This window comes from Halyomorpha halys, unplaced genomic scaffold (assembly GCF_000696795.3).
Source record: "Halyomorpha halys isolate HHAL.00 unplaced genomic scaffold, Hhal_1.1 Scaffold670.1, whole genome shotgun sequence".
NCBI lineage: Eukaryota > Metazoa > Arthropoda > Insecta > Hemiptera > Pentatomidae > Halyomorpha > Halyomorpha halys.
This window is the reverse complement of record NW_027106188.1, coordinates 478,650-497,670: the sequence shown is the minus strand read 5'-3', so window position 1 is coordinate 497,670 and position 19,021 is coordinate 478,650. Positions and strand designations below refer to the sequence as shown.

At 28.8% G+C, this 19,021-nt stretch overlaps 1 protein-coding gene and 1 long non-coding RNA gene across 2 annotated transcripts in view; one reads left to right on the top strand and one right to left on the bottom strand.

Moving 5' to 3' along the window:
• Positions 1-17,610, bottom strand: part of CycT (Cyclin T) — a gene marked incomplete in the record, with an annotated part of 31,854 nt that extends 14,244 nt beyond the window's left edge. Inside the window, 3 exon segments of the mRNA XM_067053715.1 lie at positions 8,718-8,841; positions 11,100-11,310; positions 17,277-17,610. Of these exon segments, the coding sequence (XP_066909816.1) occupies positions 8,718-8,841; positions 11,100-11,310; positions 17,277-17,422 (481 nt within the window).
• On the top strand, positions 102-3,833 carry LOC106685213 (uncharacterized). Its single transcript, XR_001343813.3, has 3 exons — positions 102-335; positions 1,998-2,211; positions 3,268-3,833. It is a non-coding gene; the product is annotated as an uncharacterized lncRNA (long non-coding RNA).
• Positions 17,611-19,021: the final 1,411 nt, after the last annotated feature.

The following is a 19,021-nucleotide window of genomic DNA, read 5'->3' as shown; positions in this document are numbered from 1 at the left end:
AAATATATATATTTTATATTAAAATATTTAAAAGTGAGAGAAACAGTTTGTTTTTAAACAGTTGCTAAGATGTTGCCTAGCAACAGGCTGACAATCTACATTTAAAAATTAGTTGTTGCTAATTAGCAGCCATTATAGTTTCTAACCAGCCCTGTTCTTGTCTGTATTTAGTACATATTAGTTTGGACATTTTGAGCGTTTTAGTTGACACTACAGTCCGGAACCAGACCTCTAGCGTTTTTGGCCCATGACTTGAAAAAGAGTTGTTGCTAATTAGTCGTCTAGTACAATTCATTACCAGCCCAGTAAAAAAAAAAAAAATAGAGTAACTCTAGGTTAGTTAAAAGTGTGGTGAATATTTTCATTCCTTTGCAATAAAAAAATTGTTTTTGTTTCTGTTCTTTGTGATTTATTTCTTGGCCTGGGTAACACGCTACAATTGGTGTCACAAGTGGAATTTTGGGCAAGAAAATGAGAAGAAACTATTTTTTTTTTTTTTTTTTTAGATAAGCAGTGAAGTATAGTTGAGTTATTTAGAACAAAACGAGATAAGGGACAGTTATCACACAGTCAGGCAGCGAATATGGAAGATTTTTTGTCAATACTTACGGAAATGAAATCCCCTATTTTAACCGATGGGGTGCGTGATCTGGACCTACAGCAGAGCTTGAGATTACCAAGACCGAAAACCCTCAGTAAAAATGTAGCGAGTGCCCAAGATTTCGAAATAGTTAAGAAAGGTATACAAAAAGGTATTGGAGTACAATATATTCGAAAGCCTAAGGATAAGGAAAACTCAAGGGGTGTGGATAGCCATACTAGCAGAAGAGATTATTATAGGGAGAGAAAGAGATAGAGCCAAAGATAGAAAGAATAGAAGAAGAGGCAAGATGGTAAGAGGAGGACAGTTGATAGAGATACTGATGATTACAGATGGAGAGAAAGAAGGAAAGATGATAACTCTCGTCGCAGGAAAGATTACAAGAAAATGTGATGGATATGATGAAGATAAGAAGAGAAGAGGGTTTATAGAAGAATACATGAAGAAGAGAGGAAGTATGTCATCAGATGTAAAGGATGTAGAACTCTAATTTTAACCAACGGAACCCTTTCCATGAAAATTTATAGAAACTTAAAAACTTTCACACTTTTCCCCTAAAAAGTATAAAAAATTACTCCTTTTTCTTTTAAAAGGAAAATTTATTTTTCTTTATTCTGCTTTGGACACAGGATAAATAACTTAATAATTTACTTACTTTCAAGAGAAAAACCTCAATATTTCTCACTTACTGTATCATCTTACTTATTTATACTCTACTACACACTCCTTTATTATATAATATTTTAAATAGACACTACAAGAAAATATGTCAATTTCTAATAACAACCAATTACAAATCCCTTAAAATTAGAAGGATTATAAGACATTAAGGCGGATTGGATAATGGACTATTAGTCCAAAATATAAAAATAAAAAGAAGTGAGAAGTATTAAGGGTTTTTTCTTGAAAATAAATAATTAATATTTCATTAGTCACTGACTTGTACACATGTAGACTTTATACTTGTCGCAAAATGGATTCATCAGTGTTTCTAGTTTCGGCTGGTAGATCTTGAATGATTATTTCAAGAAAATTTCCTGGTTAACCACTTCTACCTAACTGTATTACCTTATTAATAGCTTAATTAACTAATTATATTTTTCACAATAGTTCCTTAAACTTACATGTCTTGAATAATTTTAAATAACAAATATTAACTTGCTAAAAGAGAAAATATTTGAAATAGCGATATGTAATAATGTGTTGAAATAAAAATGTTTTATATATGTAAACATACATTCATATTAAAAAAAAAAAAAAAAAATCAAAAGTTGCTTTACTCATAATGCAATTTTATTTTATGTGAAGCAATTTATAATTAATGATGTGATAATTAAGTCAACAGTGATTTAAGTTTTTCAGCCAATTTTCTTAATTCTGTTGTTTCATTCAAAAGGAAAGGAAACATCCACCACTAATCAAGAAGGGGCACCAACTCATCAATAACAAACCCCAAACCAGAGGAAATGGGTTTTCCCTAATTTCAAGACAAACATACAGAATAAATAATGACCTTCCCACTCTGGCTAGAAAAATTTGGTAACCAGCGGGATAACATGTCCTTTCTGCCCTAATTAGAGTACATGAGGACATTAAATTTACATAAACATGTAAGTTCCAATTTTGTTTCCTCATCAAAGTAATGGCTAATGGAGCATAGATAGATCCCTGGGAGAGGTAAAGATCAAATAACCCAAGGAGAGAGTTGAATAAATAAAAAGAAATCTCTAAAAAGAGAATAAATATGCTTGTTAATATAATACAAACACAGTCAAATCTCGGTACTCCCAACACTAAAGCAAACCAAACGTGTAAAAAAAAGTTACTTTTTTTTTTCTTTTAGAAAACTCATAACATCTTAGTTTTCGAATAAAAGTGCACACATGTAAAGGACATTAACTTCTCGATCTATAAAAAAGTTATTGTAATCACCGGGAAAATCTAAGTGGAAATTTTTTCACAGTTTCGATATCGGATACTATAATTCCTATCAAAGTGTTCATAATATCTATTGTATAAATCATTTGGTTCTGTAAAACTAATTTAATTAATAGTAGAAATAAGTGCAATGCAAATTTTGATCATCAAATAATTTTTTTTTTATCACGTTTAAAATAAATCCAAGCAGAGTATTTTTTAAATACTTTTTTTGCACTTGTAAATAAACAATCTTATAATTTTAACAAATTAAATCACAATGCTGAATTTTTCTACACCATTTTTCTAATACTTTTCAGTAATCTGTACACCCTCCTACAGCAATTAGTTCGGATTACCAAGATTATGCTGTACACCAAATCACTCATGATATCAACCTGCCAAGATTCTCAGCCCTTTTTATCTCCAAGTTAAACATATACAGGGAGTGATTTAGGGACTAATAAAAGGGAGGACTTACTAGACATACCTAGTGAGGTCATAAAAGAACAAGAATCAATAGAGGTTCTATATTGCCTAGATTAGTAAGAACGCAATATCTTATTAACCAAAACAGTCACAAGTTGTTGAATTTCTAATAGTAAAACCATTAGCTAGTACCAAATATATTGCATTTTTAGACATAAAAAATTAAGAATATTATTACATTTATTGTATTTTTATCAAATATAAAGCATAGCATTCATAATCATATAAGGAAGCAGTTCATCACATTAATTATCTTTTAGGAAGATAAAGCGCTATAACCAAGCAAAGTGGTATAACAATATCTTTCTTAGGACATGAGGACAAACAAAACCATTAATTGCATTGAAATTTAATTTATCTTTGAGGAATGGGCGAAAACACTGAAGCAGAGAATTCAGTTTCATATTGAAAGATTCTTAGTCAAGATAGGGAGTAGAATTTCAATAGAATGAAAACAGAAATTGACATCCTCTGACAGTGCACAAAATAGTAAAACCAGAAGCTAATCTTTGACAATGTCAAATAGTATTCACTTAGAAAGATATTCATCTGATAGAGGAATTCTAAGAACATAAGATCATATGAGAAAGAAGAATCACAATAATTTCACCAGAAGAGAAACATGTCACTCAACATGTTAAGATAAGTATAAAAGTTCTTTATGAACCTGTCCCGGTGAATTCATGAATTAAATACAAACTATGTAATTATACCATTTTTTCTTCTTCAAATTCTTTAATCTGTTAAAAAAAAAATTGAGACTGTTGTATTTTTTAAAGAGTGTATGTAAACATATATATAAACAAAATAAAAATTGCTTAAAACGTTAAGAACAAATTTTATTTCTTCTTAAAATTATTGGTGGAAATACATTCCTTTCATTACTTAAACTCATATTTCTTCAAGTACCATATTGGTATGTAAAAATTTAATTCTGATTCAAACAACACAATTTTGGTAATATAAAAATAAGCTTTTGTTTACCTATCAAGCAGAATTGATGAAATTTGCTAAAACATTACTACTTTAGTCCTCAACATTTTTATTAATCATGCATGGCAAAAAATAGATATTAAAGCACTAATTGGCATACTTCTAGGTGCAAAGAAAGATTTTTTGTATTTTTAGTTTGAATAAAAATAAATTTTAATAATGCAAATAATTCTCGAAAACTCTTTACCTGTAAATTATGAGGGTCATTTAAATATAAACGAGAATGTTTATAAACTAACAGTTCAGCAAGAAAATGGCATGACTCTATTATTAGAACAGCTAAGGGGCCCAGCATCACAAGCAGGGGAACAGTAACAAAAAAGTAACCCGCGTCCATTGTACAATGCATAACAATTAAGTTTTTGCCAAATGAAGGTGTCCTTCATGTTGATATTTTTCAGGAATCACGGACAAAGATTAGTAAAAACATCCTTTGACGTAAACAAGAGTATTTCATTGGCACACAGCTTTCTATAAAGAAGAAGAGTTAAAATAAACTCTTAACATCACTGGTCAAGGAAGTGCTCAAGAGAAAACTTTGTTGAAGGTGTTAGTTTCCTTACTGGAGGGGGCAACCAAATCTCCATCAATGGCTTCTGAAATTTAAATCAGCATTAGGAGAATCCATACAATTCTCGACAATAATATGATGTTGGCTTGTTGAGAAACAAAGTTTGCAAAAAGGCTTCTTTGCTGCTTATAAACCAAAGGTTTTGTTGTTCTTTCACCAGCATACTGATCTATGATGGGAACCAGACCAAGTGGAATTAAACTTCCAACTTCCCTCCAGGTTAGAATAGGTTGGTAACCTGTTGGATAATCACTCCATATGCCAGAAATGGCATGGTAGAGAGTAAAAAGGTAATGGTGCTAATCTTTTATTTTAGGTCAAGATTTCGCTTAATGCTCAGCCTCAAACCGCTCACTTAATGCATCAAAGGCTTGAAGAAAGTAGTGGGAAAAACTTCCAAAACCCACCAAATAGCCCCCATTTTTAACCATGTTACATTCACATGTTTGGACCATTAAAAGAAGCTTTAGGAGGACAGAGTTTCACTTTTGATCTGAGGGAGTGAGTGGGAGTTGAGAGTTTTGTGAGCAGCTTTTGCTCAAGAAACACTCCTACCCTTCTTCTTTTTAAAATGAAGGGATAATAAATTTACGATCCAGGAGAAGAATTGATAAAAAAGGTGGGCGATTATGAAGAAAAATGACATATTTTTGGTTAGCGATTTAAAAAAAAAATTCTTGATTATATTAGAATGATCCTCATATAAGTAGTAATGGACAAAAAACAGATCAATATTCTAACAAATATAAGTTTATATCAAATATTGTGAAATAGTGAGTTGAACCGAATCATTGAACACAGATTAATAATGTGATACAAAAAGCTCTTATGAATTCCACAATATCTTAACTTCAACTTTAAATGTCTGAACAAAACAATAATTTGTTTATACTAATAAGTAACTCGACAGTATCCAATCCAAATTCTTCTTAACTCGACGCCTTACTACATCAGAGTTGTAAACAGAATAAAAACATGTAATAATTTTTCTCTTTAAAACAAAGTTTAATTTTATGAAAACATTCAAGCCTTAGGAACTACTGATTGGAATCGGTGAACAGGAAACAGAAATGTAAAGCTGCACTCAACAAACAAAGCTAAATTTTTCTATAGTTTCTCTTTACAAGAGAGAGGACATAAAACTCATTTGGTAGCTGAGACGTGGAATCTAAACATTTCTTTTCATACTGATCGATTGGACTACCTACTCAAGGGTATCAAACTCAATTTAAAGAATAAATCCACAAAGAACAATCCAGTTAATCTCATCAAGATTTTAATAGTTCAGACAAAACATTCATCATTTCTGTATGAAACCAAATATTGAATAGAATAAAAATCTAAAGGAATAACTATCAACTAATTAAAGGAATAACTATCAACTATCTAAAGGAATAACTATCAATTAACTAAAGGAATAACTATCAACTAACTACAGGAATAACTATCAACTAACTACAGGAATAACTATCAACTAACTAAAGGAATAACAATCAACTATCTAAAGGAATAACTATTAACTATCTAAAGGAATAATTATTAACTACCTTGATAATTTTGAATCATGTTGCAACTTCTTCATTACAGCAAAACCACAAGTTGACAATTCAATCAATGAAGGAAAAATATCTGAGACATTGAAACCTATTGGCATCCTAAATATTTATTTCAAACTCAAGTTCAGATGATATCCTGCCACTAGTTTGTAATAATGTCAATTTACTAAGAATAATACACCATAATACTAAGTGGTATATTATAACGTCTGAAAACAAATAGAATGGGGACACTTTATAGTCTAATAGTTTTAGAGAGTTAGAAGCGTTGAAACAAACCAAACATCGAACAAACAATTTTTCTACCTCAATGGAACTTTACAGTATTTATAAGAATATTTTATCAAAATCTGCAATACAACTGCAACTGGTGAATCGTAGTGTTAAATGATAGCATTCTCTTTCTAAGTAAATTAAAAAAAAAATCTATGATGCAAATATAAGCATAGAGTTTGCAGAAATTTTAACAGCCATTGAGAAATAAGAAGAAATAGAAAAAAGTAATGTATAAAGAAGAAATAAGTATAAAATAAGCATATGAAAGAAACCTCCACCGAAGGGTTGGAATGATAACAGTATGAAATATCCAGACAATTATTGAATTGATATGAATCTGGGGGTATTAGATATTAATAATAAAAATCAAATATCATTAAAATAAAATATTATTTACAATCCATGTAATTTAATACTTTACTACAATTATTTACATAACAAAGCATGAATTTTTTATAATGTAAATAAAAAGGCATTGAGGTTACTACTAATATTACAAACATTACTAATATACCTATCATATGAAAAAGACAACATGAATTTTCACTGAAAAGTATTCACTGGCTCAAAAAATTAGTTATTATTAAAAAATATTTTATAATATATATAAAATATTATTTTTGTAATAATATTAAATAAACTTCCTAAGGGCTTATCTTTCACTAAATCACAAAACCACTTATAATTTAGTTTAAAAAAAAAAAAAAAGTCGTTCAATCAGCTATTAATATTTGTATAACATCATACTTTTATAATAAATAAAATCATTAAATAGCCAGCTAGTAACCCTAATTGATAATCCTATAAAAACAATTAAGTAAGTAGTTTGATTAAATTAAGTTTGATTAAATCACCTTTAGATAAAAGAAAAAAACAAAACAAAGTAAAAAACTAACAGATTTAATCAACTTTTAAATTATAATTTTATTAAAGACCTTAAGCTCAGTGAATACTTAGCAGTGAATAAATGTAATAATATTTCTGATGAACAACTTTTATTTTATTTATTGACAAGGTAAATAAATAAAATAAAAATGTAAAATATAAATTGCTCAATAACAATTTATCAAATGTATAATTTTAATAACAAAAAAATGTTGTGTTAAACAAAAAAATCATGAAATAAATATAATCAAACATAACCCCTTTAATGAAAGAGATAATTAATACTATAAAAGAAATTTATGAAATTGTTTTTTGAATTTATTAATTTCCTGTCCCATTATCTGCATTTGACTCGTGCCTTTAATTTTTTTTTTTTTTTAGACTGAAACAAGTTTCCTATGTCATCTGAAATTTTCATTGATTCAAAAATAATTTCATACCAGTTATTTTTAAAATTTAATTTATATATTTTTCTTTTGGAATGAAAAAAAAAAAAAAAAAAAAAAAAAGAGAATACTAACTATAATAAAAAATATTCTGTACAAATCATTTACGAACCTCACCAAATAAATATTAAAAACCTCAAATTATATAAGGTTAGAAATAGAAGGGTACTAGTGATAATTTTGCTATCTACTGATGCCTAAACCAAATTTATGCTTCTGTTCTGCCAAAATTGTGAAATTATCAATAGTTATTACTTAAATATTACTATTTAATTTACAAATTTTGTCAATACTGAGGTGTAAATTTGGGTGAAGGCAACAGTATATAGCAAAAAAAGAAATTAAAAAAATTGTCATTAGTATTCCTTTCCTTCAAACAACCAAATATATAGATTATAAAGTTAAATCTAAACAAATCAATTTTGTCAAATTTTGGAATTTTTTTAAAGATTTATTAAAAATATCGAAATGGAAAGATATTGAAAAGTATGAACTAAAGGAAGTCTATAGGGGCAAGCAGATTTTAATGAAAGTTGATTTGCTTACGTTTTCAAGACTAATCATTCTAATTTAATTCTATAGATATTTAGACACAACATAAATCATAATAAGAATTTAACTTAATACTAATTGCAATGGTCACAGGAAAGAAACAAATGCTCGAGGTTTATAGTTAACAATATCTACTGTAATCATTGTATTAACTTTAATGTTTCAGTACTGTAAATGCATAACAAAAACAACAAAAATCAAATAAATTGTTAATGACCAAAACATTAACCCTCTCCCTCTATGTTTCTACAGCAATGAAAAGATCTAGTTCCGAAATTTTAAAAAATAATAGAAATTTGCATTTAATAGGCATGAATCTTTTATATTATTGATGTATATTTTTTGTTAGATCAATAATTTTTTTTGTTTAATAAATATTATTAAAAAAGCAAGAAGGGTAAAAAAGAAAAAAAGATTATTATATCACATACCTCTGACTAGATGACAACATCTTACAACGTGTGTATGAGGATGATCGATCGCAACATCAAATCCAAGGGTCTGCAGTAGTATGTTTTCATTAACCACAAGTTCTTGTGCTTGTTCCATGTAAGCCTGTAATAGTTACACTTATTACAGAACAGAATACTTCATTTAAATAAGATAGATAAACGGAATAACTGATAAACAACAAACCTAAATAAGTATGCTCATTCACTGCCAAGTAAAATTCAGTGATTTTACTTGTACAGTGAAATCTTGGCAATCCCACAAATAATTGTCAGATTGTCAAATATTCTGGACTAAAGAGGGTCTTATCTAACTAATGTAAAACGTGAGATCAACGTTGAAATAACCCCAAGCTTAATTTGTTTTCTTAATATCTCTTAATTAATAAAATGCGATAATCATTTTTGTATTTCTTCAACAGTTATCACAAATACATTGTAAAAAGACTCCCCCTTCTGATTCCGCTATCGTGGCTGGAAAAATGTTCTTCCCTTAGCCACGAGTATGGAAAAGTACTGAACAATCAACATTGTACTGTATTACTTGTGTAATATATAGCAAGTAATGTTATGTACTAAGAATACATATATGTATTGAGTTGTTTCAGTGACTCCTTGTTCAAAAAAATCTGTCATAGTTTGGTTTATCAAATGAGTTACATTTTTTAAAAATTTGGTGGTAAGCAGGATTAACAATGTAAATATTGTTTCTCGAGAAATAGTATTGGATGTTCTGAACAGTTCAAAAATTGAATCATTATAAGAAATAAAAAATACTAAACATAAAATTTAAAGGCTTTTTTTTCTTCTTTTCTTTAAATACAACATAAAACTGACCATGAGATAAACCATCTTCTTGTACAGTTTACATTAGAAGCATATAAGGACTTAAATTAATAACCATACTTTGGTGAAAATATTAGAATTTAATGCATTACTTCCACCCTCCTCCTTCCAAATATTATAGAGTAAATTATATTAGTTTATTAATGTATAATAGATTAATTTTTTGTTTAGTAGAAAGTACTCGACTACAATACTAAGTTATATTAATTACGAACAACTCAACTACCAACCTACTAATATATTTAAGAATATAAGTAATAATATCTTGTTTTTTAGAAGGAATAGGATAAGGTGGTTGGTTATTTAAAAAAAATTAAATTATTTTGTATTTTAACGTTTTTAGTTAATAATGTAATTGACATTTTATATTTTATTGATTTTCTTAGACTAAAATTTGGATGATGATGCATTGAGTAAAGATACAGCGGTTCTCAAACTTTATTCACTGCTGCACAAACATTTCGCAGTACCCTTAATAAAAAACGGTAAAATTTGGGAATTTACAGTATATTTGATTTTTTTTTTTTTTTTTTTTTTTTGTAATAGTTTGAGAAAGTGGCATTTGCTTGTGACACCTAGTTTGGAGATTCTTTAACAATGGCCTAAGGGCTGAAACGTTGGAGAAGAATAATGAAAGTGAAAGAAAAGGATCAAAAGAAATTTGTGTTTAAATTAAAATAACCTACGTTCGCAGAGATTAATATGATGCAGACACATTAATTTTAAAATATAGACTAGTCAACAACAGAAGTAGTTAAATGCATTCAAAAATTTAACAAAATAAAAGATATATAAAGAAAATTTAAGCTCTTTGTATATATAACGATTGAAAGATATGGTGAACAAGTGTTGTTTAAAAGAAATTAAAGATTAAGTTTTACAAATGGGAAATAGAAATAAAAAGGCACAAAATTTGCCTGCAGAAGATAGGAATGAAGCTACAGCTTTACTCAGCAAATCAACAAGAGAATGAGTGTTTTGGGAATAATGGACGTTTATGGTAATTCACCCTAATTTCATATAATCTGAAGCAAATTTCAGTCCTCAAGCTTCATATAAAATATGAGACTTAAAATAAACCCCATATAGACATTGCATTTGCTTTAAAATATGGATTAGTAACCATCTTAAAGTTCATTTTACAAATTGCATTTGCTTTAAGATATAGATTAGGAACCATCTTAAATTCTATTTTATAACTAAATGGTACCCACAGGTACTAAATCACATGCAAATATATTTCAGTTGTTTAGAATGTTCAGGGCAAATAAAGCTCAGGTGTAAGCTATTGCACAAATTATTCCGAAACACATTTCAACTAAAGTTGATTTTTGTAAAATAAAATAAATAAAAACAGTAAATTAATACATAATTATAATATTAAAATAATATTAACTCAAAAGGAAAAAAAAAATTATTTCTATATATATTTAGAACATTATTGTTTGAGTAAATTAAAAACTCACAGCAATGGTTTCTATTCTACAAACTAAAAACCATATAAAAACATAGGAGTACCTCAGACTTAACGTCGAGTGGAGGTTGCTCTCTATGAAGACAAACCTGGGCCACTTTGATAACATGTTCCAGCTTTCTAGGTTGTTCTTCAACTTTAGCTGCAAGGAATAATGCAGCCGCAGCCATCGCATTTCGGTGAAATCGAGTAAAAGAATGGTGCAAATAGAAACGATGCATATATACAATCGCAGTATTGATGCATAGCTGAGTACTAGAAGAATTGTAATTAAGGAAAATAACAATAGATTAAATAATCAAAATATGATAAATAAACCATATTAACCACTTCAGTAAACATTAGTTAATCAATACATATACCATAATTTTTCAACTAAAAGTATAACTATAGTTTGTCAGATAAGACAATAGTCTTACTATTATATAGGTACTATTGCCAGATAGAGAAAAGAACTAAAAGGGGGAAGAAAAAATCATATAAAACAACTTTGAAATGCTATATGATGTATTAGGTATTTTTAATACTAAAGTATAGAAAAAAAAAATGTTAACACAATTTTTAGAAAGCGCAACATTTGTTGAAAATGAACCATCTGTTGAGAAAACTCAATATCTCAGGAGCTAGTATATTATTATTCTATAGTTATAGAAACCAGGGATCAAGCATTGGTAGAAATAACTTCTAGAAAATATTCATTAAAGGAGTAGGTAAGAATAAAAGCGGCATAAGTCACTTTTCCTCTAATGCAAGAAATTTAATGTTTCCTAAATGTAATTAAATGATTTATGAGTAAAATTCAATTACATACTAAGTATAGTGTAATCTCGGTAATTTCAACTATTGCTGCAGTGGGGTGTTCGGTTTACAGAAAGTATAAGGAATATGGAGTAAACATATTTAACAATATGAATGAATATTTTTTTTTTTTTTTTTTTTTGTGGGTCTTTAGGATAAGACAATAATACAACTTTATTTAGGCGACATTTCACAACTTTATTGTTTGCATAGTCATGCCCTGCAATGAAAAAAAATAGTTTTAAAGAATAAATGCTTTCTTTAACTAATAACTATAAAACTACAAGTGCTTAGTATAATTTATGATTCATAACTATTACAATTAAAACATTGATCATACCCTAGAAAATGAAGATGGAAACGATGTGGAAACACCACCTGAGAAGGAGGAGGCTTGGGAAGTACTGCACACCATTAAAAATTAAATAGTGGAACTGCTGAAGTATGGTGGCAGGACAGTTCTTGACAAACTATCAGAAATAATTTTTGATGTATGAGTGAATTAAAGGATGCAAATAAATTGGTCCACAGCTCTTTTATGTCCCATTTATAAAAAAGGAAACAGGCTGGAATGTGAGAATTACAGAGGTATAGCCCTACTTAACGTAGCCTACAAAGTGCTATCGTCTTTGAGTTGTCGGAGGTTGAAGACATACATGGAGAAGATTGTTGGTGACTACTAAAACGGACTCAGACAAGGAAGGTCGACAACTGACTGACTGCATAATCACCCTGAGACAGCTGTTGGAAAAGACGAATGAACTTGATGTTACTCTCCATCATCTCTTCATACATTTCCAGCAAGCCCATGACCGACAGCACAAACCAGAATAGGTTTTTTTCCACCATTTTGTTTCAATTTTTCTGATTATAACAGATATTTATATAGATTTATTAGATACAGTAAAACCTAAAATACTGTTACAAATTTGTACATGAAACAGTATTTTAGATATTACAGTATCTAATAAATCTTCTAAATAAATATCTGATAAAATCAGGGAAATAGAAACAAAATGGTGGGAAAAAAACTATTCATTCATATATGGACTATATCAGCCCAAAAAGATATAAAATCAACATTGCTAAAAAGTTAATATGTCGGGCACGAAAAATTAATTTCCCCTATATACCTAAAATCAGCAGAAAATAAAGTAGTTGATCTCATCCTATCAAATAGGTCAGACATAAACTACTCTGTGTTAATTGAACACAATTAATCTGTCAGTTAAAGCAAACACAAAAATTGACACAACCATAACCCAAAGGAACCAACAGCATAAGGAACTACACAATTCCTTATATGCCAACACTTTCAGAGAGAAAATCAAAAACTCAAAACAACAAAAATAAAAAAGATTATGTAATTACATACAAAAACAAGGCCACTTTATCTAAACTTTACACCAATACAAAAGGCAAAGACAAAATAGTGCTACAATCTAATATAGTATACAAAATTTCCTGTGAAGAGAACTACAGGAAATCCCATTTTGGAACTTCAGAACAGTATTTCAAAAAGGGTATATCAACAGAAATATAGTTGTACCACTATAACAAATAACCCTAACAAACATGACCAAACTGCTTTCACCACATATTTTAGACAAACACAACATAAATTCAAATTTGATGTACCAAAAATCATACATTGGGAAAAAACAAATTTAAGAAAAATTTTAAAGAATTAATTACTATAGAAAAATATAAGCACTGAGCAATCAGTTATACAAAATTTAAATTTATGTACCACTAACCTAATAAATACATAAGACACAACTAACAACACTAAATATAAACAGACAAAATACAAAAAACAGATGGACTACCTGCAAGAAAAAAAAGGTTACCTGTTAGAAAAACCAAAACAAACCTACCTCCATTTCAAAGCCTATTCAGTTCTGGCACAAACATGGAGTTAGTTGGATCACAACGTAGAACATACTATAATAAACAATTATAAGTAATGTTTTTATTAAGCAATGTTTTAACTGTAATAGTTATTAATCATAATAAATTACACTATGCACTTGTAGTTTAATATAAATTAGTTAAAGAAAGTATTTGTTCTAAAAAACTGTTTTTTTCATTGTGGAACATGACTATGCAAACAATAAAGTTGCAAAACATCGCCTAAATATATATACACACACACCTGCAATAGTCAAGAAAAAAGTTATCAATATCTACATCAAAGATTTTATATTTTTATTTATTTAATATTTTTTACATATTATATTGGAAATTTGAAAGTTTGAAGATTTAAAAAATTAATTTTTCTTAAATAAATATTTTTTTTTCTTCTGAAACTTCTACACCTATTAATGAAAAGCATACATCCAACCCAACAATTTACTTTTATATATTCAAAATCCACTCTTTTATTTTATTTTTTGTTCATTTAATATTTTTTCTAATAGTTTTTTCTATCTGTAATTTTTAAGTAAATTGTTATGTTGTATAACAATGCAGTTTGTATGGACTATACATGAATACAATATTTTTTTTAGTTCTCTTCTCTTTATTTTCTTAAATAAGTATAAGCAAGCTATAATTATACCAATCTAAATGAATATGTAGAGTAAGGTACGCAATTGATCTACAAACTTGTTTGTTTGTTTTTGTTGAAAGGCACAAAACCTTGTGGCTATCATTGCCTATGGATTGTTATAATATAGCTACACATAAATCCACTAACAAACACATGCACATGATTTCAACATAAATAAAAAAAAATAATAATAACAAATTAAATGAATAAACTTTAAATGATCAATAGACTTTAAATAATAATCAAATAAATATAAATTATTATAATCCTCAATGTGGATAATTAATTTTAAATGTTCAGCAAACCCATAAATACTACATTCTCAGGAACTAATAAGAATATCATAAATATCAGAAGGGTGGATTTAGCAATTTTGCTACTCACAGTACCTAATTAACAACTTAGGTCACACTATTTTCCAATAAAATGGGAAACTTGGTAAACAAGTAATTAAGATAATTATATGCATACATCTACCTCAATGTACAGATTAAAAAGCTCTTGAGAATAATTGGGATACCAAAAACAGCTAAATAATAGCAAAACGGAAGGAAGAGTTCATTATACTACTCCATTAGTTTTCTATACTAATAATCAGTTGGAACAATTGGTTTTGAGGAGTGAGGTGATTTGTTGGATTCTTACTACCCTACAGCACACCAAAAATTTATACGAGATTTTACTTGCTGTGCAAGGTACCACTGAAACTATTGGCTTATAAAATCCTGTAGTCTACAAAATATCAACAAGATAAAAATCATGATGCCTGCTTTAGCTCTAAGAAAGGTTATAAAGCCAAATTTAGCTTATTGTTTAAGGTGACCACCTTGATCTTAGAATGACAAAATTTGATGCTTTTGAGGATTAGCTAATCAGAAAAATTTAACATTTAAGCACTTTAGGATTGATTTGTGACCTAAAAAATAAATCTGCACCAAAACAACCTGTTAGTAAAAGGAAATATGGCAACCAAGGCAAGGTGGATAACCAGTTGGATAGTATAACCTTCCTGTCCTATATAGCCTAGAGTAGGGTCATAGAACCAATAAACAAAAACATTTATACTACTACAAAGCTTTCAGAAATCATGGAAAATCTAATAATGCCCCTCATTTAATAAACCTTATTCCATTAAGATCGCTGATGATAGTAAACATAGAACTTTTTAAGAATAAACTACAGCATAGTAATATTTCAAAAAACATACCTTCATAGTTCATAAATGCACCTGCTCAATTTTAAAAATAAAACAAACTACAAATAAAATAATATCAAAGCATCCTAGGAAAGAGACAATATAAATAAATACTTAACCATCTTTATTCACTACAGGTTAGTTTATATAACAAAAAAAAACTCAGGACACAATGAATGAACATGCTTGATTGAAGACTACCACATGTGGTATAATGGTACATTATAAAGTGGAATATTTTACAATAAAGGAGGTTAACTTTAAGATAAAAGTAGATGAATAGTAACTAGGATTTAGTTAGAGAAGCACACATGATTTTTTTTAACCATATTAACTCATAAGATTGGTTACAATGAACAGCCACACCAACTAACAAAAAAACCTTTTGAAAAGGATTTACAATACCTTAAGAAATAATATCCAGCAATTAACTGAAAAATTAAATAACTATAAATCTGTTGAATAAAACTAGAAGGTGCATATAAGGTCTGATAGAACAATGTAAGGCATTCAGATAGATGTAAACGATTCCTAAAAAGTAGCAAACTAGATGTTTAAATAATGATTCTGTTTATAATTCTAATGAAGTTGAAAAAAGACAATCTAATAAGTGAAATTAGCTGAATGATGCTAATAACTTTCAGAAATTGAAAATAAATAGTTATGCTAAATGTTTCAGTTTTTTAAAGAGATCAAAACCAATGAAATTTATATAACTAATATTTTATGAATAAATATTACATATACATTGACATCAACAAATGTATGTATCAACCAATGTAAACCACACAAAAGAAATTTTAAGTATATTGAGAAAATTCCATTAGAACTGAATCAATTCAAAGGAGAAAATAAGAAACAAAGGGCCATAAAAGCAATGTGACTAAACTCTGCACCAAGATTGTTATAGCACATTTTGGTCAAGTTAGTTCAATTACACTTAAAACATAATAAAGGAAAACAAAGATGTAGGTCAACATGAGCAAAAGCATTGATGTAATAGGATGATACCTACCTATAACTGAGGAAAACAAAAATGAAAATGTGACCAGCTAAACAATGTACGATAGTTACAAAACTAATATATCATCATACACAAATAAAATTTCATAACTTAAATTATAACACAATTATTAAACAACGAATACAGAGCTATTGGAACACCATCAACAACTCCTAACAATATCCAACTATGCTTAACTTTGTAATTTTACTAAAACCATTAAGTTTAATTCCTTTTGTCTAAAGCATAAACAGCTAAAAATTATTGTAACCAAGCAGCTATTAGAGCTTTTATGAAAACAATTTAATTAAACAAAGATAAATCACTTCCATTTTCTAAACCTAATCTTTCAAGTTCAAATATTCATAAATAGCAGCAAATAGCAATATTGTTTCAATATACGTCATACATAAAATCTAAAACAACCAAGTATAATAAAGTTAAAATTAAGAAAAACAATAATAGAAAAAATAAATAATTGAAAATATGGTACACCATAACCTAAACACACATCTTACTTTAAATAAAGAATTGTTAAAATATTGAGGAATTGATGCACTATTGAGCACCAAATCAACAAACTCAGATGAAAACGTGTTAGCAAATATAATTAAACATGCATTAAAAAAATAAGAAACAAATAATATTGCACAATAAACATTTGTAAAGGATACACCAATAACCGTTGGCCCATATCTTGAATGAAATTAGCAGCTTGCTGTCTGCTGGATAGTTCTTTATCGCCATCGAAACCACACTTTCTACTTGGAGTATTCGCCAATTCTTCCTTAGTACAATACCATTTGTCTTCAGCCGCCATTTAATTCTAAAATACACTAATCCCTTAGGAAGATATGAGTCTTCAAACCTAATTAGTAAAGTCTTTATCGTTCCTATGGGCTACATAATTACTTCACATCATAATATATACAATTAAAACTAACTAACACACTATTCAGTTACACACATATGACGCGCACAATTGTACTATTGCTCATGCTTCTTGAGAGTAGCAGGTTTGGTAACCGAACAGAAAAAGTAAGTAGTCAATGGTAAGAAACTATTTGCTCAGAACAATGCTAAAAAAACTTCTTAAGAAAAATTGTATATATTAAAATTATTATGAATAAAAATTGTATTTTTATATGTTAAAAATATTCGTGATTGTGTTTGATCCTATCAACTGCCTTCAGTGTTGAACCCCTCAGGAGTAACATAAAAATATTATTGTAAACTTTGACTGATATAAAAATTAAAATTCATATTTTTTACATTGCTTTCTAATATTTTAACAATCGTGTTATAAAACTACTAATATCTTAACTGTAAACTTAAGTGTGTGTACTTTAGTTTCAGATGGTTTTTGTTAAGGGGAGGGGGGTTCGAAATAGCTTTCTCAATCCCTAGTTATGTTAATTAAGAAAGATCTTATTTATACAACTCATCCAATATATGGCACTTATTATTATAAATAAGAATAAATAGAGTCAGTATTGTCTTAAGCAGGTTCATATTCGAGTTTGATGGCACAAACTTACACAATTAGTGAAATCCTGTGAATTTTGACAATTGTAGCTCAATGAATTACCTAAGCCATTCGGGGGGAAGAAGGGGGGGGAGTAAGAGATAAAATATGAATTACATTTTATTTATAAATTTTCTCTCAATTATATAAAAAAGTTTTCAGTTGAAACCGTGTAATATTTTATTTAACATATAATGTGGAATAATAAAACTGGGTTGTAAAAAGTTTAGTTAACATTTGATTAAGTTGTTTCATTTCATTATTGAGATATAATTTGTAAAATTAGAGTTGGTCCTCCATTAGGGGTACAGACGGTACTCCCCTCCCAAAAAAATAGTTTGCTGCATCTTCGCTAACATTGAACTGATCAAAATTATTTAAATTAGTTGTAGAGACAATCTAATTCATAAAAGTGCCTGGATTGTTATGGAAGATTGGCATTGGTATCTGGGGGGGATATTATTTTGGTAAGTGGGCCTAGTGGTCCTTTTAGCTACCAGAGTTGTTGCTGCTGTTGTTCATTTCTCGGGAACACTGAGAAATAAATATTAACTACCCCAGGTGGGAATCGAACCCACAACTTCTGAACCAGGCGTTATGGGACCTATACTCCAACCCGCACAGCTGTCACGACCCTTTATTCTGGAAGATATGTAGTTTTCGAGTTATTTATGCCGTATCTTAAGACTAGTTCACAGTGGGGCTCTTGTGATTTAGAATAGATTCATTTTGGGCTCCACAACAAAAATTTCCAAATCAAGATTCATGTTGCAATTTTGTCCCAAGTGACAATAACAATTCCAATACCCCTTAACAGTGGGCGGTCAAGTTTTCATTTCCTGAAGCCTCCAGAAATAAAAATCAATCCCCCCTCCAGGCCAGATTCTAACTGGC